General features: G+C 59.0%; 1 protein-coding gene across 3 annotated transcripts; it reads left to right on the top strand.

Annotated features, from left to right (window-relative positions):
* The first annotated feature begins 512 nt into the window (after positions 1 to 512).
* On the top strand, positions 513 to 25,437 carry WFS1 (wolframin ER transmembrane glycoprotein). Of its 3 annotated transcripts, none has more exons than XM_019748206.2 (8): positions 513 to 680; positions 5,917 to 6,140; positions 13,853 to 13,935; positions 14,491 to 14,635; positions 15,244 to 15,414; positions 16,168 to 16,248; positions 18,263 to 18,408; positions 22,830 to 25,437. In XM_019748206.2, exons 2-8 carry the CDS (start codon positions 5,918 to 5,920, stop codon positions 24,633 to 24,635), a joined length of 2,655 nt encoding a protein of 884 aa, XP_019603765.2. In that variant the 5' UTR covers positions 513 to 680; position 5,917; the 3' UTR covers positions 24,636 to 25,437. The 3 variants fall into 3 exon arrangements, with proteins under 3 accessions (XP_019603765.2, XP_019603764.2, XP_019603766.2); XM_019748205.2 differs by having other exon boundaries at positions 527 to 684; XM_019748207.2 differs by having other exon boundaries at positions 594 to 818.
* The last annotated feature ends 234 nt before the right edge of the window (positions 25,438 to 25,671 follow it).

The following is a 25,671-nucleotide window of genomic DNA, read 5'->3' as shown; positions in this document are numbered from 1 at the left end:
TTAAAGCAGCATTGGCTACATGTACACTTTTAAATGGGCCACACTTTTCTGTCTCTGCTGTTGTATCAGGGAGCCAGCTCTCACTGGCCACGCTGGAATTCAGGCACCTGGTGCATAGTACGCGCTCAATCTGTTAATATTGCAATAGCAAGTATAACGAATCTGCAGTTGGGGGCCAGAGTGGTGGGTAGAAGGTGGCCCGAGGTTTGTCCAAGGGTCCAACCACTTGTTACAGAGACCATAGGTCTCGCGAAGGAACACGAAGCCTGCTGGCAGGGTCAGCGCCCGGCCTTGGCCAGCCCATGACTGGGTTGGGCCGGGGCGGGGCGGGGCCGGGCCATGATGGGGCGGGGCTGGGGTCCGAGTCCGCTCAGAAACTTTCCCTGTTGGACCCGCCCCTCCGGCACTCCCTGCCTGGCTGCGCCTGGGAAATGTCGGCGGCAGCCTGGCGAGGCGCGCCGTGATTGGCGGAGGTGCACAGTGATTGGCAGGCGTGCTGGCCGCTCAGTGGGCAGAGCCGGCGCCGCGTACTCCGGGCCGAGTCCGTGGGCCTCACTCGCCGGCTCCAGCTACAGCCAGCGTCTCCCGCTTGTCCCGCTTCCCTTCCGCCCCGGCGAATCCTTCTCCCGAGCAACTTTGCGGCGATCCGGGAGGCCCGAGGGCGTGCGGCCCACTCAGAGGCGAGTGAGTACTTAGGGATAGGGGACGGCCGTGCGGGGGACTGAAAAGAAACCCGGGAGCGCCGCGCCGCCCGCCTCGAGCCTCAGTTTCCCCATATGAGCGAATGAGCAGCTCGTCCCAACGGCCCATCCCACCCTGTAAGTTCCCCAGAAGTTGGTTCCAGGATCCCGCCCGCTCCGCGACCTCACGGTGACCCATATCTGGATGGGGTCTTCCTCGGGGGTGAGCGCCCCCTCGGCTCCAGAGCCCTGGGGCACGCGCGCCCCGACCACTGTTACACTCGTGAGTCTCTCCACGAAACCCCCTTGCGGATGGAAAACAGACCCGACAGGAAGGCGGCTTGTGGCGCGAGGGGCCCGGTGTGTGGCAAGGGGCGCCCCCCTCCCCGTCGCAACGGTCCCGAGTTGCCCCGTCATGGCCCTTCCCCCGCGGCTCTCGGCGGGACCCAGGGCCGCCCTCAGTGCCCGCTGGGCTGCTGGAAGGCGCCTGGGCCCCCAGGTGGGGGCTGGTGGGTAATGGGGGTTCAGTCCCCCAGTGGGGACCAGGCTCGCGTGAGTGGCAGCCTCTGGATCAGGCTGAAGAGCTCGCAGCCCACTTAGAATCTGTGTGGCAGTAATCTTCCCCCTGGGGCTCCTCCTGGGGGGTGGGGGTTTGGGGGTAATGGCAGCCCCTAGACCCTGGCTGATGTAAACCTGGGCCCCCGGGAATATTAATTTCTGTTTTGACAGATGGAATTTTTCTGGGGAATCTGACCCACCCCTTTTGGGCGTGATGGGGTGTCCTCCACCTATGTTTGGTAGTTGATGTTAAGAAATTCCAAGGAATTAACATTTGTGCGATATTTAATCCTCTTAGTCGCCTTTGGGGTAGGAATTGTCACCCTATTTCACATGAGGAAGATGAGGCTTGCTGGGGTTTGGTGACCTGCGCAGGCAGCGTGCAGCCCCACCTCTCCTTACCTTGGACAGTGACCCTTGGCGTTCAGCCCATTTATAAAGGGCTTTCCCTTCTGCAGGGATCCATCACTGCCCTGGGCGCTGGCCACCTGACCTCCTGGCAGCCCTGGTGGGGGAGCTGTGCTGGAAGCCCAGAGGCCACACTTGCCAGTGTCCCCTCCTGTGATTCTCATGAGAGACCCTCAGTGTCAGACCAGGGATTTTGATAGAGGTTCCTTTGTGCTCCCCCTCCCCCAGCCGATGGACCTTTGACTGCACACAGAAAAGGTTGCTGGGAGACCACATCTCACCTTCCTTCCCAGGATGGAAGAGTATGTGGAGGGACTCCCCTCTCAGGCCTTCACGGCCCCTTGCAGGCCTTCGGACTGGTCACAGAGGGGAACGCCCCAGTCCTGGCCCCCCCGGAATGCCTGTGCTGCAGGACAGAGACCAAGCCCTGGTCCACGACGGTGACCATAAAAGACATCCTCATGAAGAAGGAATTTTATGCTTTGTATGAGTCCCTCTCTTCTCCCATGCCTCCACCTCAGAAAGTGGCACCACCACCATGGCCCCTAGCAAACCCAGCCACCCTCTTTCTTGCCCACTCCTCATATTCCATTGGTGACGCTCCTGTCCCTCCTGGCTTCAGAGCTGTGTTCACATGCCTGCGCTGGCCAGGCCTCCTCCCCTTTCCCTGGATGGCCACCCAGTCCCCTCCGTGGTCCCCCCGTCATGTCCCCACACAGCCCTGATGGTTTTTTAACTGCCACTTCCCTGTGCACCACCATCCTGCACCTCCTTTTGGTTCTAAGCCTGCACTGGTTCAGGCCCTGGGGACCTGCCCCCGACACCACTCAGCCTCTTTTCTCATTCCTGTGTCCCCTCTCTAGAGGTCACTTCTTCGCCTCCTGCTCCTTCCTGGCCCCACTGCTGGCTCCATCTGCCTCTGCTGCCTTTTCTCCGGGGCAGTCCCTGCTGGAATGCCTACATACCTTCTTTCCACCCTGTCCACCCTCGCCTGGCTCTCACCTTCTGGTCCTGAAGGCTTAGTCAGGCCTTTCTTCCAGAATCCTTCCCCTGCCCCTTTCTCACAGCTCAGTGAGGCCTCCGTTCTGTGCTTGCAACATCAAGTCTGTCCGGGTGTTGTTCTTCCCATCCAGACTGAGTTCTTGAAGGCTGGCCCTAGGAGTCCCCTGTGGGCAGGGAGGTCCTGCACAGAGCAGGTGCTAAGTGTACAGTGGGAGCTCGGCCTCTGGGGAGACACTGGCTGGCCATGATCAATGCCCGGGGCATTCCCAACTTGACTCCCGCTTTGTTCCTGTGAACTTGGCACTTGGGGAGAGCCAGAATGTTCCTCAGTTTGGCTGTTAATACTCTGGGGCAAAAATAGGTACCTGGGAGCCTCCAAGGTCCTTGTGCCCTTGTCTTGAGGAACAGCCCTGAGATGGGGGCTGTGCCAGGTCCGGCCAGAGCAGACATCCCAGACCTTGGGAACCCCTGGGCCTGCTCCCTTAGGGCTTGGTCACAGATGTACTTCCAAGAACCTTGCACATTCATTATAGAAAATTAGGGAAATACATTTAGAAAAGGAATAAAATAAAATCACCCATCCCTCTCCCCAGAGATAGTCAGTATTACCATTTTGGAGCCATTTTTTCCCATCTCTTTGCAGTTAAACTTTGTTTTCATCCTAAATACATTGGAGCTGAAATGTCAGACTGCTTTAACCCTGCTTACCAGTGTTACACACCGTCTCCTTGGCCTTAACCATTCACATGCAAGGTCATGGTGAACAGCTGTACAGTGTAGCACCGTACGGAGGGGCAGTCATAACCGCTCTCCGGACGGTCGGTGCTGGAAAGTACAGCTGTGACGACTCCAGGAAGAGGCCTCTGCAAGAGACAGGTGTGGCGGTCAGCAGTTGCACATGGACGTGGGGGGACAGCAGGTTTTGGGAGTGAGTGGGCCAGGGAAGGGGAGGTGTAGTGGGGGTCTGGTTGCAGAGGCCTGCGGGGCCCCGTTCTTGAGAGACTCCTTTTTCAGGAACTCACAGGGTTTTTATGGATTGGAATTCCAGCTCCTACACGGAGCTGTGTGGCCCCGAGCATGAATCTCTCCTTCCTGGTCCAGGGTTTCCTTGTCTGTGAACTGGAGTGAAAGATAAGCTATCTACAACCCCAGGATAATACTACCTACCTGGCGAGCCGAACGTGGAACCCCGGGAAAATCTGTGGGAAGTGCTGGGAACAGAGCACGTTCCAGATACATGTTTGTCCTCGTCGTTATGAATGACCCAGGCGCTCTGGCCTAAGTCAGCCCCCATTCAGGCAAGCTGCCCTCTGCCATTCCAGGAAGGTGGCACTTGAGTCTGGGGGCAGCGGGAGGCCCTGGAGATGGCGAGGCAGGATGGGGCCCCATGGTTCGAAGTCCTGCCTTTTTTTGCTGTCTCAGGTTGGCCGGTGACTTGCGGGTGCCTGGGTGGCGTGTGCCGAGTCACTGCTGACTTCTTGCCCACAGCGGCTGTGTGCTCACGTTGATCTGCACGCAGCGAAATGAGGAGTTTTGCAGAAGTGGCCTGTTTGTTTGGTTCCCAGAAGCCTGGAGTTTGGAAGCAGCACCGAGCACTGCTTTGATTTCCAGGCAGTCACGTGGCTTGGCGGTGCTTTTGGTTTGCACCTGGGAGGATGTTTTCAAATAAGAGCTCAGTCCCTCTGAGGAAGGAATGTCCAGATTGAAATCTCCAGGGTTCTTTGGGACACAGCTCCGATCTTTGGGACCCACTTGTAGCTGGCGACAGGGTAGACGTGGTTGGGTACTCCTGGAACTCGTGTCTGGTGCCTGGGGCCACCTCCCTCTTCCTGTGACAGCAGTCATCAGAAACGTGTGTCGGGCACCTACCCCATCCAGTAGGCTGGGTGCGTGGAGCTGGGTGTGCGCAGATGTCTGGGACCCGCGCCCCTCTCATGCCCCTTGTGGTCTGTAGTCCTCACAGTGCCCCCGTGCATGGGGCAATTGTCCTGATTTTCAGTTGAGGAGACTGGGGTGCAGAGAGGGGCATGACCTACTCAGGACCACACAGCTGGTCTGGACAGAGCCACGGGCAGGGTCTACCAGGTTAGGTTTGGGATCAGCCTCTTCCTGCTCTGACTCAGTGTTCCCATCTCAGTGAGGAGGAGGGACGTGGCCTTGAGTCTGGAGAGGGTCATGGGATCCTTTAGGAATCCGAGGAAGAGCCTCACAGCATCCCCACACAGTGCACACGTGGTCCCGACAATGTCGGGGGGTTGTGTCTCCTGAAGCCCAGCCACGCTCAGGTTCAGCTTTCAGCCCAGAGCCTGCGCCTGTGGCTGCCCTTCTGCGTCAGTGGTTTGTGAAACAGCACGTGCAGCCCCGTTGTTGGCGAATCGAGCCCTTTCCCCTGGTCATGAGACGGTCAGAGAACCTGCATGCTCTAGTCTGTTCCCGCCTCTGTCCCGAGACACCAGCACATGGTTACATCGCTGCTTTTCAGTTCTAGTATCTGGTAACATTCACCTTCTGAGCTTTGGTCCTGTGGTTCCAGCCCGGTGTGGAGAGCTTTGGAGTTGGGCAGATCTGACTAAATCCGGCCCCCACCACTGTGGTCGTCCCCCTCTGCTCCTTCTGGGGGGCTCTGGGGGTACATCCTCCCTGGCCTCTCTCCAGCTTCTGGTGTCTGGTGGTCCTTGGATTGTAGCTACAGCTCTCTAGCCTCTGCCTCCGTTTCGCCTTCTCCTCTCTGGGTTTCGGTGTGTCTCCGTCCTCCTCTTATAAGGACACCAGTGACCTAACCCAGGATGATCTCATTTCAAGATCTTTAATTACATCAGCAAAGCCCCCCTTTTCCAAATCAGGTCAGCCTCCAGATTTGGGGTAGACCTGCCATGTGGAGGCCACCATGCAGTCCGGCACAGCCAGGCAGGGTGCTCAGGGCTCTGCGTGTGCGACACCTTGCTGACCCTCACTGCAGTCCGTCCTCCCCACTGCTCAGATGCGGGCACCGGAGAGGCAGGGACTCGAGGCCACAGATGTGGCGGCCCGAGCCGCTGACTGCTGGGGCCTGCTGAGCCGGCTGGCCCTGAATGCGTTTCCTCCCTTGATTTCCTCGTCTGTAACATGGGGAAGAAATTGCAGGGGCTGTCGTGAGGTTGAATGAGATCACACAGAGAATGCTGGGCAGCCCCCACCCTGTTTTGCTTTGCAGTCCCCTCTGCTTACCAAAAACTAGAGGCCGAGCAGGCTGGTGCTGGTGTGTCTGACCTGCAGCTTTTCTCACCAGGATGGACTCCAGCACCCCTCCTGCGAGCCCACAGCCTCCACCACCACCGCAGCCCCAGGCCCGCTCACGGCTCAACGCCACTGCCTCCGTGGAGCAGGAGAAGAGTGGGGCACCCCGAGCTCCTGGACCCCACATTGGACCTGGATCAGATGTGGGAGACACAGCTGCCCCAGCCGTGCCCCAGGCCCCACGTGCCAGAAGCCGAGAAAGAGTGGATGGAACGGGTAAGGGGACGGGGCCTGGGGGGCCAACTGTCCTTGGCCCAGGCCAGGGCTGTCCTGGGGGGCAGGGTAAGCACCCGTGTCCTGCCACGTGGCCCTCCTGCCGGGCATGCCCTGCGGCTCAGCACCACCTGCTCCACCCTGCATGGAGGCCTTGCTCCTAAGGGTCCTTGCTTTACTTACGATCAGATGGCTCTAGCTCCGACCAGCTCACACTCGGGGCTGGCGGGCGGTTCCACCAGGGCCTGTGAAGGGGCAGCAAGGCCTCCCCTCACACAGCTCTGGTCCTGCCCTGCGCTCAGAAAGCCTGTATCATCCCCTGTCCACTCAGGGGCCATTTGGTCAGGCAGCTCTGCTTGCTCTGGGGGCCCCAACTGGCCACTCCCTTCCAGGCCAGCTGCCAGGCCCAGGTCTCTGCTGCCCTCTGAACCACTGTCTTCCATCCCCAGGCTGGGCTGCTAAGGGCTGTCCCTCCCCCCAATCCATTCTTGGGCCCCCTCAGGTTTCTGCTCCCCCAGACCTTCCTAGGAGGCACTCCCTGGGGCAGAGGCAAGATGGTGTGAGGACCCAGGTAGGATGGGGCAGCTGGTTGTGGTGCTGCCCACTGGGCTGACACTGGGGCAGGGGCACTAGGGTTTGGGCCATCCTCCATCCACCTGCTGCTCACTGCGCATGGCCTTTTGCTGGCCCCGAGTGGCCTTGACAGCACAGGTGAGTCAGACCTGTCCCCAAAGAGTCCACTGCCTCGTGGGGAGCAGAGGGAAGCATGGGGTCTGGGAGCACTGAAGTGGCCCTGGCCCTGGCGCTGGGGGCTAGGAAGCCTGCTTTCTGGGAAGAGGGTGCCTGAGCAAGAATTAGCCTGGGGGAGCGGGCAAGGGCTGTAGGTAAGAAATGGCCTTGCCTGGGGTGGTCTTGGGGTTGTGAGAGCCCCAGACCTCCCAGGTGACAGGGTGGTGATGGAGAAGGAGGAGTTAAGGGTGACAGTGTGTCTGCCTGAGACTGAGCTACACCAGGAGGGAGAGACAGTCCTTCCTGCCCGGGGGCTGGGGCTGTCGTGGGTGGAAAGTTCACGCCTCACTGTGGGTTTCATGGACACTTGCAGGGGAGGAGCCCCAGCCTCTGGCTGTGGTGTTTGGGGAAAACACAGCTAGTGTCCGTTTGCTTTCTGATCATCCACCCAGCGCTTTGCAGCACATCCCGTCCGTCTTCCACTCACAGCAACCAACCCTGCGAAGCAAGGCCCGTGAGCTCCGATTACAGAACGAGCCTGCTCCTGGCCCTGCTCGGAGCAGCAGGTCCAAAAGCTCTGTGGGTGGTAAAAGTCCCGTTACTTCTCTTCCTGGGTTACCGCCCACTCCTCCCTGCACACAGAGACCATTCCATGTGCTCCAGATCTGCCCCCACGTTTCCCCACCTCCCTTTGCCACGTGGGACCCTCTGCTCAAAATGTGCCATCACCATCACCACCTGTTGAAATCCTACCCGGCTCTTAGGACACTACCGCCTTTTATACTTTCTGACTTCAACCCACGGCAAGAATACACGCGCCGTCATCACCTGTTGTACACGCCCACATTGCACACGCACACTCACAGTCGGGGAGGATGGAAATTTCCAAAACTAAACTTCTCCTTGTGGTGTGTGCTGACGTCCTTCTGTCCCTCGTATTTAAATATAAATACTGCTTGCGGCCAGTTCAATTTGACCTTAGTGGGTGGAAACCTGCAGTGTGCAAAGCGCTGTCTGTGGTTTGGTTCCAGTGCTAGTCTCCTTGAGCTTTTCCCACCTGGGACTCCCGGAACACATCTCTCCACCCAAACAGTTTAGTTATTGAGTGATGGGGCCCTGAGGGGTCCAGGAAGGACCAGAGTTTGGCCATGTGTGGCTTGGCTGGTGGCCTTGAGCTGTGTGCCCTCGAGGTGGTTGGGAGGCCTCGCCATGCCTGTTTCTGCATCTATAAAATAGGCACAATCATGCTTACCATGTGGAGTTCGCGGGGGCTTGCGCCCGTGCTGGGACCGTGTGCACTGAGCATGTGCCGAAGCGTGCTGGGGTCAGCATGCAGTGGTGACTCGAGGCCCTCGCCCCTGTAGGTACCTGCACGCTGGCTCAGCGGGCGTCTGTACCTTGAACTGCAATGCTTGATATGCTTCCTGAATGTCACCAAGCGCGCTCCCGGTCCCCTGGCCCATTCACTGAGGTCCTATTCAGACCCCTTGGAGGCTTCAGCTTGTACTTCACCTTGTGAGTCTTATGACCCCCATTAACCTTCTTATTGGTGACTGGTTTTGATGTCAGCTCAGACGGTGTGACTGCTTTTAGGAGCTTCCGTGTATGTATATGGATCAGATTTCTTCTCTCCTCCCAGGGAGGCTTAGGCTACAAACGCCGTGTGCGAGCACATGTATGTGGGGGGGGGCCAGGGGGTACGCTTTCTGTTACCTGCTCCACCACCTTGGGCGGGACCCTGTGACTGCTCTCCTGTTCTCAAGCGGAGCTGAGGTGGGGCTGCGTTTCCCCCCAGGTGGTCTGTGTGAGTTAAGGAAGCCCTGGCCCCCTCACTGCCACCTGTTCACACCTCACCTCACCTCTCTCCAGCTCACCCAGCCTTTGTCGTGTTGTTTTTCCCCTCGAGGTGCAGGTTGCCTAAGGTGATTCCTCCCAGTCAGCAAGGCGCCCCATGCAGAGGCCCCGAACCCCTGATGAGCACCGCTGTGGGTACCATTGTCCTCGGCCCAGGCGACCCCTCACAGCAGTCTGGGAGGGAAGCTCTGTTGTTACCCCCATTTACAGCTGAGGAAACTAAGGCACAGATTTGTCCAAGTGACCAGCTGCTGAGTGATGGGCGCACAGGTGACACGAGTCTTCTGTCATATACCTGCCCCTCCCAGCAGAGCCTCAGGGACCTCCAGGCTCTGGGTGCAGCAGCCAAGGCGCCCCGTGCAGTTCACGCTGGGCTAGCGCCCAGCTTGGGTTCTTCTGGTCTCAGTGTCCTTCAAAGGACTCCGCATTCTCCTCTTTGTCTCCAAGCCTCTGGGCAGGCCAGGGCCTGACCCTGGAATCTCAGCCCAGCCACAGATACCGCCCGGCCGCAGGGCACAGAGACCAGGGCTGGGAACTGCTTGGTTTCAATCTGGCTGATGCAAAACAGCCCTGGGAGGATGGAGTCAAGACTGTAAGTTTCTGATAAGAAGAGTCAGGAAACATGTGGTTTCTGTTTGGCTCTGTCCTCGAGGGGAGGGGTGGGGAAGGAGGCAGGGGAAGAGAGGGGAGAACACGCGCTGGACAGGTCCCATGTCCAGGCTGTGCTGTGTCACTTTCTCAGCTGTCTGAGTTACCACAGTCACCGATGTGGACTCAGAAGGCCCCGCCCTGCAGGCCCTACACAGCTCAGACAGCATGTGCCCGCAAGTGGCTTTTCGGGTCAGTTTCAATTAGTTAGCTCACCTGTCCATCCAGCAAAGGTGTTGAGCGTCAGTGAGGCACCAGTAGGTTACAGCAAGAGCGAATATTAGCACTCTCCATGCCGGACACCACTTCAGGTGACTCACTTCGCTGATACTTTTCAGATGAGAAAACCCCGGGAAGAGGTTTGAACAGACTGTGAGTCCCTGCTTGCCCACTGAGACGGGCTGCCCGTGACAGCCGTGACTGACAATGGAAGGCTGGCATGTGCCCCGTGCCTTGGGTCACTAAGAGTCCTGTGTGGTAGACACAAAGCAGTGCCCGCGCATGACAAAGCACAGACGCAGACAGCTGGGATTTGAGCCCCCAGAGTCGTCTGTGGCCACAGAAGGCTGGAGGCTCAGGCCTGCCCTCCAGAGGCCCTGGGCGAGAGAGAAACCAGGGCATGAGTAACTGTCCTAGGGGGTGAGCACGGTGCAGGGCCTGTGGTCCATGAGATGCCCGTTCTGCCGACCTCGGTGGGTCACAGCAGATGGGTGCCAGCCTGCAGGGCTGCTGAGTCCCTGAGGCGTCCCAGCTTCGGTGCAGGCCAGAGCTTGCTCAGGCAGCCGCAGGGCCACAGCCAGGGGTGCTGGCTGGCCCCGTGCGGGAGGGTGCTGCTGCCTGGAAGCGTTCACCCCAGCACTGACCGAGGGCCGGCCCAGCCGGTGCAGGAGACAGTGGGCAGGACAGGCAGGGCCCCGCCCTCCAGGAGGGGAGCTGCTGGGTGAGTAGAGGAAGAAGAACCTGACTGTGAGTGTGTTGGACGTCAGAGCCTCTGGGGCTGATGACGCCCTGGGCAGGAGTCAAGCCTCAGGCAGGCCCAGCAGAGCCTCGAGGGAGAAGATAAGGAGAGTGGGTGTTTTCGGAGTGCTAGAGGGTTTAACTCAGAACATCATCTGTTACAGTAAAGAGGAAGCCATCCTGACCACTGTGTGGAGATGGCACTGAGGGTCGGGGCATGTGAGAGATGAGGTGGCAACTGAGGGGGTGGGTGGAGAGGGAGCAGAGGGACCCAGAGTGACTTCAGGTCTGGCTGGAGCTGCCGGGTAGGTGGTGGTGTGGTTTGCCGGTGGGGTTCAGAGCTTGGTCCTGGACAGTGAACAGTGGACGTGGAGACCAAGGAGGTTCCCTCTGTACTGAGCTGCACTGCCCCACGCGGTGCTGGCAGCTGGAGGGTGGAGCTGGGTCAGACCGACTGAAGGCTGTGGGATCTGGGAGACGCTGTGGGAGCTGGGAGACGCACTGTCCCAGGTCATGGGCTGTGCCTGGCATGCTCCTCACCTCGATAGCACGTGAGAAAATGACGTGTCCTTTGCCAGCTCAGTGTGGCTTGAAAGCTTTCAAGTGCAAGAGATCATGGGGATAGATCATTTCACAGAGAGGGGCTGTGGTTCTCCATGGTCCCAGCAGACGTGAGGAGACCTGCCCAAGGCCACGCAGCACCAACTACTGCTGTTTTGTGATTGATGGAAGGCTTTCAAAAATGAGTCAGGACCTTTTTAGTTGCAAGTAACACAGAAACCCCATGTAAATTGATACAAATAAAAAAAACAGGGTGGCTGGGTCTTATTAGTCCCATGTGTCTGTAGTCTAGATGTGCTGGCTTTACACACGGCTGGATGCAGGGGCTGAGATGACATGATCAGGAATCTTGTCCCCGCTCCCCACTCTGCTTTCCCATGTGCGTTCACTCTCAGGTGGGCTCTCCCCATGGGCAGCCCTCCCAGACTCCAAGCTGGTGTCCGGCCGCCGAGACCAGCAGAAGGAGGAAGTCCAGTTCCCAGCAGTTGAGCACAAACCCCGCTGTCCTGACTTGAGTCTGTCTGTCCCTGAACCAAGGTCAGGGTGGTGGAGCCTCTGACGGGCCAGGAGGGCTTGCTGCACCCACCCTGCAGTGCGGGTGAGGGGCAATGCCACCAGACCTTGAGGTCTGAGAGTAGGGGAGGGTGGGTCCCTAAAAGGGACATCGAGGTCTAGTATCAGAAAAAGCCATGGATGGAGGTCAGGCCTCAAGGACCACGTGTGTGTCTTCCATGGTCGGTGGTGTCTGCGCTGACCCAGCCGCCTTCTGGCCGTGTCCTTTTGGTGTTGAGCGGTGAGCCCCTTGGGTTTGCCTCCGACCTGTGTGAAGGCTCCGACTTTGTGGGAAAAGCCACATATTGTGATTGGGCTGCAGCGTGAGCCCCACATTTGAGTGGTTATAGAACTATCTGCCAGTGCCGAATGGAAATCGTAATAACGAAAGTCTAGCGTTTGTTTCGAAGAGAGTCTGTATATTGGGGAGACTTCTTCAAATGTCAGGTTATGAATAACTTCTGTGAAAAATTAATCATGGACTAGAATAATCTTTTTAGCCAACAGATGTATGCTTAAATCTTCTAGATTCTGATTTTGGGGAAAAAAAGGAAAGAGTATGGGTTTATGAATCGGGCGTTGAGCTGAGAAGAGCAACACCAGCAGGGAAGGGTCCCGTTTTGTGAACGCGACTCTGGACCAGTCACCAAATGCAATGTCTTGTTCTTCATGAGCCGTCCTGTTGGATAGATGTAACCATGGGGCTGAAAATGACTCTTGTAGGTAAGGCAGCACTTTGATGCTGAAGGTGGATTCACACGCAGGTCAGATACCCCGCCTGCACACTCCCTCCCTCTGAGCCCACAGGCGGGACCCTGGCTTGGAGCCTGCAGGCTTTGCATTCTCTCATTCTCTTAAGTCTGAGCCCTTGACCAGAAAGTACATTCCAGGGCCAAGGGGTGTGACAGCATCCAGAGAGAGAACTAACCTTGATGACTCGGGAAGCACTGAGGCCCAGGGCCCCTGGGGAAGGGGCATTCGTCCTGGGCCCTGAAGCCACCCTCAGTGAGGAAGGCCAGTCTGAACTTTGCAGGGAGAGGTGTCACCGTGTTTGTGAGCTGTCCACCAGGAGGGCCACGGTGCCGGTGCCTGTGCCTGACCTGTGAGGTCTCCTGACGACTCCTCCTCCCCTTGGAGCTGTCCCCAGCCCTCCGGGCCTTTCTCCAAACTGGATGCAACTCCTCTACCTTCGAGCCTTGAAGGCTGTCACTTTAGGCCACTGCCCCTGCTGCCTCCTCCTGGAGTCCCGGGTCCTGTGGACTCAGGCTCCATAAACGCAGGGCCGGCAGCATTCACTGCTGCAGAGCAGGCTCTGAGTCTGGCGGGAGGCCTGGATGAGCAGACAGCAAAGGCTGGTCATCAGGCACTGTTAACGGGGACGGTTCTTGTTTCATTTAATTCTGCCGTCTGTTTCCATCCAGAGAGTGAGTCTATTAGTTTCTAATAAGCACCTACTATGTGGTCGGCAGTGCCCCAGCCACACCCCATGTGTCCTTGGAGGCGGGGTGTCGCGGTGGGTGGAGGCAAGGTGTAGTGTCAGGCTTAGGCCCTGAGTAGTGGGTAAAAATACGATTTTTTCAGAAACTTTGTATTGTTACGCTACCCACTGCCGGTGAGGTTACAGTGACATTGGTGTAGTTACATGATGCTTTTGTCAGTGGGCCTAACTTTTTAGAAAGTAACATACAGCACAAGCCATGTGACGTTGGGACCCTTGGGCCTAGAAATTCACCTGAAGAACTTATGCTAGGAGAAAAACCCCCAAAAGAAAACATGTATACCCAGAAGGGCTCGTGGCACCATTTTATAAAACTAAGGAGTATTGGGAATAACCGAGCGGCTGGACAGAAGTCACGAGAGTCCCAGCGTCCTGAGTGTGTCCCCTCAGTGGGATTTCTGCGCCAATTCCACTACACATCAGTGTGCGCAATTGGTTATAACCCACTAGTGTAAGTAAATGTCTCAAAATGCGTGCGCACGGATTATGACTTCCAGACACTGAGTGTATAGGCTGCAATCTTAGCAAACACGAATTCGGTTGGTTTCCTGGGATGCCGGGCGTTGGGGCTTTCAAACCTGAGCCTCGGGTCTTTCTAGAGCCTCAGTCCAAGCTGCAGTGAGCTGAGGGGCGAGGGTGGGACTCGGGTCTGTGCCCCTCATCCTTCCCGAGACGCCACCAAAGAGACTGGGCTGCTGCCGGCCCCCGGCCCCCACAGGAGTCTGCTGTCCTTGCTCTATCATGGAGGGGAGCTGTGTGGGGTCTTCTTTCCGCATCGTCTCTCACACCCCTGACCCAGATTTTCACATGAGAAGCTGCTCCAGGCCCAAAGCCCATTCCTGCCGTGCTCTCCACTCCTCTGACAAGTGACAAGGACCAGCTTCATGACATTCTGCTCGTTTTTCCCTTGTTAAAGGGTCCGTGAAGGGAGACATGGACACCCCCTTTGAAGAAGTCCTGGAGAAGGCCAAGGCTGGGGACCCCAAAGCGCAGACGGAGGTGAGGACCCCGGCGTCTGGTGGGAGCGCAGGCTGGGCCCCCAGCACCGCGGGCCTGGCCGAGAGCTCCTCGGCTGCATGAACGGGAGCTGAGCGCCCGGCCCCATTTGCTGTGTTTCCTTGTTTGCAGGGTCATTTCCCGCCCACCAGCCCCTCCTGTCCCTTGTCCCTGTCACCTGGGCTCAGGCACCACCACCTCCATGACGCCGGCCCCGCTCCCTGCCTGTCCTTGGTGCCCCACCCCCGCTGTGGTCCCCTCTATGGACGGGGTGCAGACCCTCCTCACAGTCTTGTGAGGAGCAAGCCCCCTGAGGGTCCCACAGGCCCAACCTACTACACACGCTCGTGGGACCCCGTTCCTGCCACCTTTCTTCTTGGCCTGGGTGACAGAGGGGATGCACGGAGGCGGCTTGTCTGGGAGCATGGGGAGCGAGAGGGTCCCAGACGCCCAAGGTTGCTGGGCTTTGGGGAGCAGGTCAGGGGCCAAGACGTGGTAAGAGCCCCGCTTCTCGTGGAGGCCGCTGCCGAGCGCGGCTTAACGGCGTCTCACTTGCAGGTGGGGAAGCACTACCTGCAGCTGGCCAGCGACGGGGACGAGGAGCTCAACAACTGCACGGCCGTGGACTGGCTGGTCCTGGCCGCCAAGCAGGGCCGGCGCGAGGCCGTCAAGCTCCTCCGCCGGTGCCTGGCGGACAGAAAAGGTGGGTCTGGGCCCGAGGGATACAGTGCTGCTTGCTAAAGTACAACTAAAATGATAACAGGAAAACCTAATGCTGGTGACGCCGTTGAGAAATAAGTACAATTTCCATGCTGCCAGTGGCTCTGTCATTTAGATGGTGTTTCTGGAGCACACATGACATGGGACATTTAACCAAGGAAGCCATTTTCACTCTTTAGCTTGTGTTGGTGTCTACAAGTAGGTACCTTCTGGGTTCTCATCTGAATTGGTGGGTAGCTCCCGAGCCAGGGGAGGGCCGCTTCATCCTGGCAGAGCTGGAGAGCATGAGGCGAAGGCCTGCTCAGACACACTGGCTGCCAGGCGGGGCGGGGCTTTGGGGGCAGTGAGGTGTCGGCTGGCCATGGGCGATGACTGACCACGTTATCCTGCCCACGGGAAGTGGCTGGCCCCTGGTGTCAGGCTGTGTCTCCCACCTGCAGAGTGGGTGCCGGCCAGGACTTGGGCCAGATGTTCTTTCCTGCCCCGGTGACCACAGGTGCCTATAAAGCCTGTTGCATGAGTCCCTTCCCAGACCACCTCAGGCAGAGTGGCACTAACGGCTTCCAGGCTCCTAATGGCCCCGTCTCTCAGGCATCACCTCCGAGAACGAGCAGGAGGTGAAGCAGCTGTCGTCCGAGACCGACCTCGAGCGGGCCGTGCGCAAGGCGGCCCTCGTCATGTACTGGAAGCTCAACCCCAAGAAGAAGAAGCAGATGGCCGTGTCCGAGCTGCTGGAGAACGTCGGCCAGGTCAACGAGCACGGTACACGGCCCTCTGGTGGGCAGCTTGGGCCTTCCTGCTGGAGTCCCCTATGGGATATCATGGGTCTCCTATACGGCCTAGGGATTCCCTTCCTGGGGCTCGGGTGGCGCCCTCAAAAGGCATGCTTGATGTGGCAGAGCTGGGGCCACGCCCTGTGGGCCCCCAGAAACCCCCACCTGCTTCCCCTCCCTTCCTGCTGTCACTCTCTGCCCTCCTGTCCAGCTCCCACCTGCCCTGCCCTGCCCTGCAAAGGCACACCTCAGTGGGTGGCACACAGGACTAGCTCAGGAAATGCTTGCCCACCTGGGGGGTGGCCAGTGGATGGGTATTGACAAAGGACGGGATACTTCAATCCTGGCTGTGTTCATTCATTGAACAGACTCCAGCACCAGGGCTGGGGACACAGAGCACAGGCCTGCTCCTTGTCCCAGGGGCATTCACAGGCTTTTCCAGGGGAAAATCACACCAAGGGGCAATGCCAGCAAAAGATTGGGGGACAGGTTATACTGACCAGACCGCACGCTGTGTCCAGAGGGGATGGGAGTGCCCTGCAGGGCGTGGAGTCACGCTAGTGGGTGGAGGCCAGAGGGGGCCGTCCAGAGGAGTGGCCCTTGCAGTACCCATCACGGGGTACGTGGAGGCCCCAGGCCCTGGGGTCCCGGAGTTCAGGGACGCCCACTAGGAGTATGTGGGCTGCAGAGCATGAGGGAACAGTCAGCCTGCCTTGATCCTCAATCCACTCTGTCCCCACAGATGGAGTGGCACAGCCAGGCCCTGTCCCCAAGTCACTGCAGAAGCAGAGGCGGGTGCTGGAGCGCCTGGTCAGTAGCGAATGTGAGTATGGCCGCCAGTCCTCTGCCTGCCACAGCGCTGGCCATGCTGTTGCACCCACCACACTGGGCACTGCGTCCACTCCTTCCTGCAGAGTCCAGGCTGGGGCCCCCCAGAGTCTCGGAGGCATGATGGTTTTCAGTCCATTCCATGTGGGGCTGTGGTTTGTGTGTCAGTTCATGGCTCTGTGACCTGGACCCTCCCCACTGGGAGTGCACGCTGTAGCGGGGAGACTGACACGGGTGGAGCGTGGCAGCATGACAGTCCCTGCTGGACAGAGAAATGCAGGAGTGTGGGCATATCCGGGGTACCTGAGCCAGTCAGCAAGGGTGAGGAGGCAGCTAGCTGGTGCAGGAAGAGCGAGAGGTGGGGCACCCAGCAGGGGCTGTAGGAAGTAGTGATGTAGGGCAGAGCTTCGTGGGGGGTGGGGGGAGGTTTGGGAGCTCACGAAGCTGGGGTGCCTTTGGGACATCCAACTGGAAGAGACCTTCAACCCCTCTGGGTGCAGCCGCACACCGTGTGGGTGGACTCTAGGTCTCAGGGCCCCAGGCTCCCATCCCAGAGGAGACACGGGTTCCCCCTCCCGGCTCTGCCACCACTCTTCACATGACATCAGGCCCGTCTCGTTTTTCTCTCTGGGTGTCAGTCTCCCCTCTTACACATTAGAGGGCCAAAGGACCCCACCAGTCCTCAGGGATTCTCTTGCATCAGGGGCCAGAGGATACTGTACAGAGGGGACACACACCCACCTTCCCGCTGGGCTGGAGTCTGGAAAGTGTCAGAGCTGTGGTGACAAATCGAATCCTGGCCGTCTGGAGGCCATGGGCAGATGGGCACAGACTGTGTCCTTGTCCCATTCGGGGGGCACAGCAGTGTGTCTCCACTGTCTTTGCTGCCCCATCACACATCCTGAGTGTCGTCCCATGGTTCTCCTATCTCCATCCTCTGGACATGGGAGCCACCCCGGGACCCGTCCTTAGAGCCCTGTCTCAGTGGCCAGTCTCATGGCATCAGATGCCACCCACAGCTCCACATACAGCCCTCACCAGGCCACTCAGCCCCATGTGGCCACCCCGCCACTGCCAGCCACGCAGCCCTGCGCCAGCCCTTGTAGTGACCACTGCATCCGGGGTGCTATCCTTGACTCCTTCCGACCCCCGAAATCAGTGGGCACCCCCTTCTGCAAGCCCCGCCCTGCCCGCCCGGTGGTGCGCGCTGCGATCTGTACACTGTTTGTTTCCTTTGTTGTCTCTGCTTGTTTGCTGCGTTCTGTGATCAGCTCATCATGTCCCCAGCGCCTGGAACACAGCCCCCACCCCCGCAGGAGGCCTCAGAAAGCACCTGGTCATGGCAGAATAGGCGAGGCTGGGCCAACCATGCATCTGGCAACCCGTTCACAGTTGTGACGCTGTGTTCGTTCACTCCCGGCCTCCTGGGCACCCTGTCGCCCACCAGGGGAGTGCGCCATGTGGACGTGGCTCTCGGGGCACGTCCCGCCTCATTGGGCATGACGCCCCATATACTGAGAGCCCAGACCTGGGCACACGCTGGGCTTGTTCCCCCATTGCAAGTGTTTCCCAGGGCTCAGGAAAGGGCCCAGCATGTAGGAGGCTCTTGGTGGAGACGTGTTGAACGGAGGGGTCGCCATGTGGCTGGGCTGCTGGGCAGCTGTCACCAGCACTGTGAGAAGCCAGGGCTGAGGGAGAGAAGGTGGCAGAGAGGCACTGGCAGGGAAGGTGGTGAAAGGGCTGGCATTGGATCTGGGTTTGGGGACAGCAGACCCTGGGCATGAGGCCCTAAGCGGGAAGGACGGTTTGGGGACGGATGGCATGTCACCGAGGTGACACTGCCTTTGTCATCCCCATCAGCCTGTCCTTGCCCACCTGCCCAGGACAGAGGCGGGTTCTCAGCCCCTGTCTCAGCTTGGCCCCAGCCACCAACCCTGTCCTGCCAGTGCCCCGGGGTGACAGTGTGCGTGGAGTGTGGACTGACCCAGCCCGTTGTCCCTGTGCTGTAGCCAAGAACTACATGGCCCTGGATGACTTCGTGGAGATCACCAAGAAGTACGCCAAGGGTATCGTTCCCACCAACCTCTTCCTGGGGGACGATGACGATGACGAGCTGGCAGGCAAGAGCCCCGAGGACCTGCCCCTGCGCCTCAAGGTGAGATGCCCGCGGAGGCCCTGCCCCAGGGCTCCCAGCTGCCCTCCCTGCACTGCCTGGGACGGAATGGGTGGGAGGCCCTCGCCCAGCACAGGAGCCTCCCGGGACTTGCTGTGCAAGGACGTGTCCTCATAAAGGGACGCTGTCACACATACTCAGGCTCCGAAACCCTGGGTGCCTTTGGGGACGGGCGTGCTCAGTGGGTGGCATGAGCATGGGCACCCTTCTTGTGTCTTTCTCCACAAAACGCCATGTGGGGCGCTGGGTACCAGGCACTGGAGTCTGACTTGTGTTTAGACTTTGACATTCCGACAAATTGCCCTTTTACAGTACAGAACGGAGGTCAGCTCCTCAAAGACGCCCTCCCCCCACAACAGTGCTGGTGCTCAGGAGACCGGCAGGGTCCTGCAGGGGGCGCCTACGTACCCGGATCTGTGGGGTCTTGGGTTGAAAGCTGATGGGGGGGGGCAGGGATTGGCTAGAGTGACGAGGAGGTGACCATATGCCGGTCTGAAGGAAGGGAGCATACTGTTGCCGCTGCCATCGGCCAGCCAGCAGCGGCAGGTGGCAGAGAATGAGCGAGGAGCAAGCAGCTCATGAGGAAAGCCAGGAGTGGCGGTCAGGTGTGACAGCTTTTGTTTCCTCAGCCATGTGGTTGAGACTTGCCGTGCAGACGTGCAATGTGGCCACACTGCCCTCTCACACATTAACCCCAGTTCAGCTCACGGGGCTGACTTAGTTGGGCCCATAGCTCACTTTGCAGAGAATGCCAGGGTTTCCAGAAGTTTGGCTGCCCAATCCAGACAGAGCCGTCTGCACAGGGGCCTCTGGCAGTGAATCTTCACTCCACAGCCCAGGCGGTGGTCATCCACGAGCCCAGCTGCCTGGGACGTGTGTGACGCCCCACGGTGTGGTAGAGGACAGGTGACTGCTCAGCCCCGCCGTGGGCATGGAGGGGACAGGAAGTCTGCTGAAATCCCCATGTTGGAGGCAGCTCAGTGTCAGCACCGTGCTGGGAGCCTGGCCGTGACGCTCAGGCCAGGACACGCTCCCAACGGGAGGCAGACGCAGAAGGAATGCTACGGGGCACACGGTGGCCCAGAGCGGCAGGCATGACGGCCACACTCAGGACCGAGGAGCTGAGTGAGCGTCCCCAGAGGACAGCTAGCATGTCCAAGGTGACGGTTCTGAGATGCAGGGCCAGGATGGCCGAGGAACTTGACCAAAGGAGGTCATGACTAATATGGAAAGTCCACACGGAGGCAGACCTAGGCTAAGCATTCACAGAGAGATGCTGTTAGTTTTTATTACTAATGTGAGAGGAGGAAGGTGGGGCGCTTCCCATGGTTATTATAACTCCCCAAATGCCAGTGAGGCTCAAAGGTGAAAGGGAAAGTTGGAGAAGACCCACAGGTGGCCCTGGCTCCAGTGTCCGTGTTTGTCCCCGCATAATTGCAAGTAATGCCAGCTTTCAGAAGCATCCCGGTTTGGACAGTAAATTATGTCACCCTCCTTATGGGTGATGAGCGTGGTGCTATAAAATAGCAGAAAGTCATTTTTGGGAAAGAGGGATTTAAAATGTTCTGATAAGAAATAAACAAGGCTGCGTGTTTCCTTTCAGTGTTGAAAAGTGTCAGAGCACTTTGATTCCTCACAAGTTTTTCTCATTAAAAGTCGTTTGCAGAAGAGACAATGAATCATAGCAGGCGTCTCCTGAAACCAAAAGCTGTTCCAGCTTTTAATAGCCTTTCAGAGAACAGAGAAACCCAAGCCTGCTCTTGGGGGGTCTTCTGCCCCTGAAGTGACAGATGACAGGCACCTGTTTGTGAGCTAACACGACTCCCACAGAATGTTCCAGACTCCAGCACTTCTCGAGTCTTTCATGACAGATGAGAACCTCTTGAAAGTAAATGCAGTAATTTTTAAATCCTAACCATTTTTATATGAAATCACTGGAAAGTCCAACACGTGAACGAGCTTGTCAGGGTTGGGCAGACCCGAGTCTGGAGTGACTCGCCTCGACCTGATTAGTTCCTAGTGGGCTCCCTGGGCAGCAGCCGGCTTGTAACATTCTGGTGTTTTGGTTTCTCTTGTCAGCGGAAGGGCCGATGACCTCAGGCCTGGCCAGAGCGCTCTTTACTGTCCTTTTGTAGAACTTGATTCACTTTTTTAAAAATCTCTTCCCTGGGCAAAGAAGAGTTTGTTTTAATTTGTTTGGCCTTTCTCTACAGAGAATGTTTTTAGTCTCACAATTCGGTGGGGCTGCAAGGAGTAGGGCTTAGGTGGGAACTCCAAGGGGCAGAGTTGGGACCTTCCAAGGAGACCACCCCTGTCCTAGAGGCCGGGCACCTCAGACATGCTGTTCTAGAAGTTTCATTGTCTCTTAAAAGTCCTCTCAACTCTGTGATTGTGTGGCCTCAACAAGAACAACGCATGAATGGCTCTGAACATTAGGATAGGATTTCAGATTAATGGCAAGATGCCAGCTACTCAGGCACCTCCAGGCTGGCTCCCTTGAGGCCGCCGGTCTGGTTGGGCACAGAGAATGGCGGTGAGCAGTAGCAGCTCTGGGGCGCCTTTTGTCTGCCCTGCTGTGTCGAGGCCCAGCTCTGCAGGGACCAGCTGCAGGCCACGGCTGACACACATGTGGGCTCACTCGTGGCTGTTGATTTTTAGCCTGCTGGTCGGCTCCGTTCTGAAGGGGCCCCTCACAGAGGAAGCCTGGAGCAGGTCCGTTCTCACAGACGCTCGTTTGCTCTCTGGCAAGTGTCAGAAATCCCCACCGAGGCTGACCCTGCGGTGCCAGGTGCTCCCGCCTGCCCGTGTCACACAGGTGTGCTCATGTGCCCACTGCTGTGGGGGCTGCTGACCGCAGAGAGCTGGGATGACCATCCTCTGGTTTCAGCGCTTGCTCATTTTGTCACTTGTTACCAAAGCGACAGCGAGCAGGTGGGCTGTCACAAACACACAGAGGACACGTGTGTGCAGCTGGACAGCCTCCCTTACGAGCCCACCCCCGTCTGCGGAGAACGCACACACCTGGCTACTCCCAGCTGTCCTGGTCACCCTAAGTCGAAAGCCAAGGCTCTTGGGCAGATGACAGTCCAGTCCCAGTGTTGTCAGTCCATTATGCTCCCTAGGACCCCTCCTCCTCAGGCCTCCAGTGGGACGGGCAGCGGGTCTGTCCCAAGGGTGGAGGTGGTGCTGCCGACCTCCCCTGGACACTGATGGAGGCTGCGTCAGGCAGCCCTTCAGATGGGCTATGGGCGCAGCCAGGCCTCCCTGCCCCAAACACGGGCAGTCCCTCCGAGGACCCACTGCCCGGTGTGATCTGATCCATGCTCTTGCCCCTCCAGACACACCCAGACCTCTGCCCTCCTCCCCGCCACACTGTGGCCACTGCTCATGGCCACGTTCTCGTGTCACCCCCTCCAGCCTCTCCCATCTCCCCTCGAACCCCGGCAGGGAATTCTATGCACAAAACCAGGTGGGTGTGGGGGTCTGCCCGCGGTGGCAGAATCGCCTCCCCACCTTCCGGAGGCTGCTCCCCAAGTCACCTCCCCACAGCCCTTCATTCATCCTCTGCTACGGTCAAGGCCAAGGGTTACTGCTGCCCTTGGCGCTGGGTGTAGGCCCGGGGAGTGGCCCCACGGCAGGGACGGGGCTGCCTTTGAATGTGGTCGCGTGGGCTTGTGTGTCTGTTCCACACAGCATGGGCTGGGTGGGTGGGTGTGTACTGGGGTGGGTGGTGGCAGGTGGCTGGTTCATAGGGTCTCCTGACACGTCACAATTGAATCACCTCCACTCAGTAAAGGTGGGCTGTGCCCTGCTCTTCATGTGCGCATGGAACTCTCCTTCCTGGAGTCTCTGCTCCCATTGCCCCTCCTGGGCCTGTTCAGAGCTCAGCGGGCTTGTGAGGTCCCAGTTCCTGTCCCCCTGAGTGGGTGGAGAGCCAAGGTGCGGGATGCGAAGTCCTTGCCGCCGGGAGATGAGACACGAGCCGGGCTCCCCCACCGGCAGCCCCGGGAGCTGTGGTCTCTATAGCAGGAGGCCCCATGGGGACGGGGGAGGGAGCGGGCAGGTTGCCCCTGGCACTGGAGGTGTCGCAGGGAGACCAACACACGTGAGTCTGGAAACCGTGGCAGAAGGTCAGCAGTCAGGCACGGGCTCCAGGGGCCCAGACGAGGTGCCAGGACCCACAGGATTGGGTGGAAGTGAGGGAAGGTTTGTAGGGAACGTGGGGAGGTCGCTCCCGCTTAGAGGGCGTTTCAGGTGGAAGGGCCGCGGGGACAGAGGGCCCAGCAGTGGGCAGACAGGAGGGTGTGTTGTCACTCGCCCAGGGACTAACGAGATGGCAGCGTGCAGGCCTCCTGTCCAGGCTGCAGCGCCGTCTTCCTCTCTTCCCACCGCTCGCCCCCCAGGTGGTCAAGTTCCCGCTGCACGCCATCATGGAAATCAAAGAGTACCTGATCGAGATGGCGTCCAGAGCCGGCATGCACTGGCTGTCCTCCATCGTGCCCACCCACCACATCAACGCCCTCATCTTCTTCTTCATCGTCAGCAACCTCACCATCGACTTCTTCGCCTTCTTCGTCCCCCTCGTCGTCTTCTACCTGTCCTTCATCTCCATGGTGATCTGCACCCTCAAGGTTTTCCAGGACAGCAAGGCCTGGGAGAGCTTCCGCACCCTCACAGGCCTGCTGCAGCGCTTCGAGCCCAACCTGGACGTGGAGCAGGCCGAGGGCAACTTCAGCTGGAACCACCTGGAGCCCTACCTGCACTTCCTGCTGTCCGTCGTCTTCGTCATCTTCTCCTTCCCCATCGCCAGCAAGGACTGCATGCCCTGCTCGGAGCTGGCCCTCGTGTGCGTCTTCTTCACCGTCACCAGCTACATGAGTCTGAGCGCGTCGGCCGAGCCCTACACCCGGAGGGCCCTGGTGACCGAGGTGGCTGCCGGCCTGCTTTCCCTCCTGCCCAGCCTGCCCTTCGACTGCCACTACCTGAAGCTCCTGGGCCAGACCTTCGTCACCGTGCCCGTGGGCCACCTCCTCCTGCTCAACGTCAGCATCCCCTGCCTGCTCTACGTCTACCTGCTGTTCCTCTTCTTCCGCATGGCCCAGCTGCGGCACTTCAAGGGCACCTACTGCTACCTGGTCCCCTACCTGGTCTGCTTCATGTGGTGCGAGCTCTCCGTGGTCCTCCTGCTCGAGTCCACCGGCCTGGGGCTGGTCCGCGCGTCCATCGGCTACTTCCTCTTCCTCTTCGCGCTCCCCATCCTGGTGGCCGGCCTGGCGCTGATGGGCCTGGTGCAGTTTGCCCGCTGGTTCGTGTCCCTGGAGCTCACCAAGATCACCGTCACCTTGGCGGTCTGCAGCGTCCCCCTGCTGTTCCGCTGGTGGACCAAGGCCAACTTCTCGGTGGTGCAGATGGTGAAGTCCCTGACCCGGAGCTCCCTGGTCAAGCTCATCCTGGTGTGGATCACGGCCATCGTGCTGTTCTGCTGGTTCTACGTGTACCGGTCGGAGGGCATGAAGGTCTACAACTCCACGCTGACCTGGCAGCAGTACGGCTTCCTGTGCGGCCCGCGCGCCTGGAAGGAGACCAACATGGCGCGCACCCAGATCCTGTGCAGCCACCTGGAGGGTCACAGGGTCACGTGGACGGGCCGCTTCAAGTACGTGCGGGTGACGGACATCGACAACAGCGCCGAGTCGGCCATCAACATGCTCCCGTTCGCCGTGGGCGACTGGATGCGCTGCCTGTACGGCGAGGCCTACCCCGCCTGCAGCCCCGGCGGCGCGCCCACGGCCGAGCAAGAGCTGTGCCGCCTCAAGCTGCTGGCCAAGCACCCCTGCCACATCAAGAGGTTCGACCGCTACAAGTTCGAGATCACGGTGGGCATGCCCTTCAGCGCCAACGGCTCCCGCGGCCCCGAGGACGACGACGTCACCAAGGACATCGTGCTGCGGGCCAGCAACGAGTTCAAGGACGTGCTGCTCAGCCTGCGGCACGGAAGCCTCATCGAATTCAGCACCGTCCTCGAGGGCCGCCTGGGCAGCAAGTGGCCCGTCTTCGAGCTCAAGGCCATCAGCTGCCTCAACTGCATGACCCAGCTGGCGCCCGCCCGGCGGCACGTGAAGGTGGAACAGGACTGGCGCAGCACCGTGCACGGCGCCGTGAAGTTCGCCTTCGACTTCTTCTTCTTCCCGTTCCTGTCGGCTGTGTGAGGACATGTCCGCAGCCGGAGGAGGGGTCGGGGCACGTCACTGTCAGGCCCCTCCCCCCCCCCCCCCGTGGCCACCCAGGCAGATGACGCGACAGTAACACTGTTGAGTGTGTGCATGTGTGTGCGCTCGCGTGTGCAAATGCAGGGCTTCGGGGACCGCCCGCCGTGTGCAGTCTGCTCACCTCCACGAATGGCTGACTGCTTTAGCTCTGTCACTTGGAATGCCCGGCGTCATGGGAAGTTGCATGCACAGCCCTGACCCAGCGTCCCAACCTTTCCGAGTGAAGCTGGTGTGCCTGGCTAAACAGGATTCCTGCGTGCTGAAAAGTACTTTGCGGTGACATTCTCCCTCCTTCCCCACCCCCCTCCAAGCACTCCCAGCCCCTCACTTACTTCTGTGTTGGATTCGTCTTTTGAATGTGCTGCTATGTAAACTCAATGATAGTACTTGTTATTTATTTGGTTGCTGCTAAGCCTTGACAGCTGGTTGCCAATCCCGGGGGGCTGTGCACAGCTGCCGGACCTGTCGTGTGGTCGAGGCCCCACCTGATTCCTTCAGGATTGGAGGCCGGGAGAAGCGGCAGCCCTGGGCACAGCGTGTCCACACTGAGCGCTGGGTCTGCAGCTGCCTCATGCTTGTCTAGTGGGTGGTGGGTGAGTTTGTGAGGGTCCCGCCTGAATCCGCTGGGACTAGGAAATAGAACCCGGGCCGTCCCTTACAGTGCTTAGAAACGTTGGCCGTGTTCAGTAACGGACGGGAGACAGTCAAGGTCCTAATTCAGTTGAAATAAAACCTTTGATGAGATCTGTCCGTTTCTCTTTTGTTTAAAAGTCCTTTCTGTGCGCACCTGAGAGTCAACAGGTGTCTACACTTGTACTGAATTAAATACAAGTGCAGTTTGAGTTACTCCCAGAATTGACACTCCCAGTAGTTTACAAGCCACCTGCCAGTGAGCGGACCCCGCGCCACCTCCAGGCTGGGGGCCCCTGCATTTGTGGCCACGACTGCCCAGCTGTCCACTCAGGTCTAACTACAT

This window comes from Rhinolophus sinicus, linkage group LG02 (assembly GCF_036562045.2).
Source record: "Rhinolophus sinicus isolate RSC01 linkage group LG02, ASM3656204v1, whole genome shotgun sequence".
In the NCBI taxonomy this organism is placed as follows: Eukaryota; Metazoa; Chordata; class Mammalia; order Chiroptera; family Rhinolophidae; genus Rhinolophus; species Rhinolophus sinicus.
Note: the sequence above shows the minus strand (reverse complement) of the source record. Positions and strands in the feature narration are given on the sequence as shown.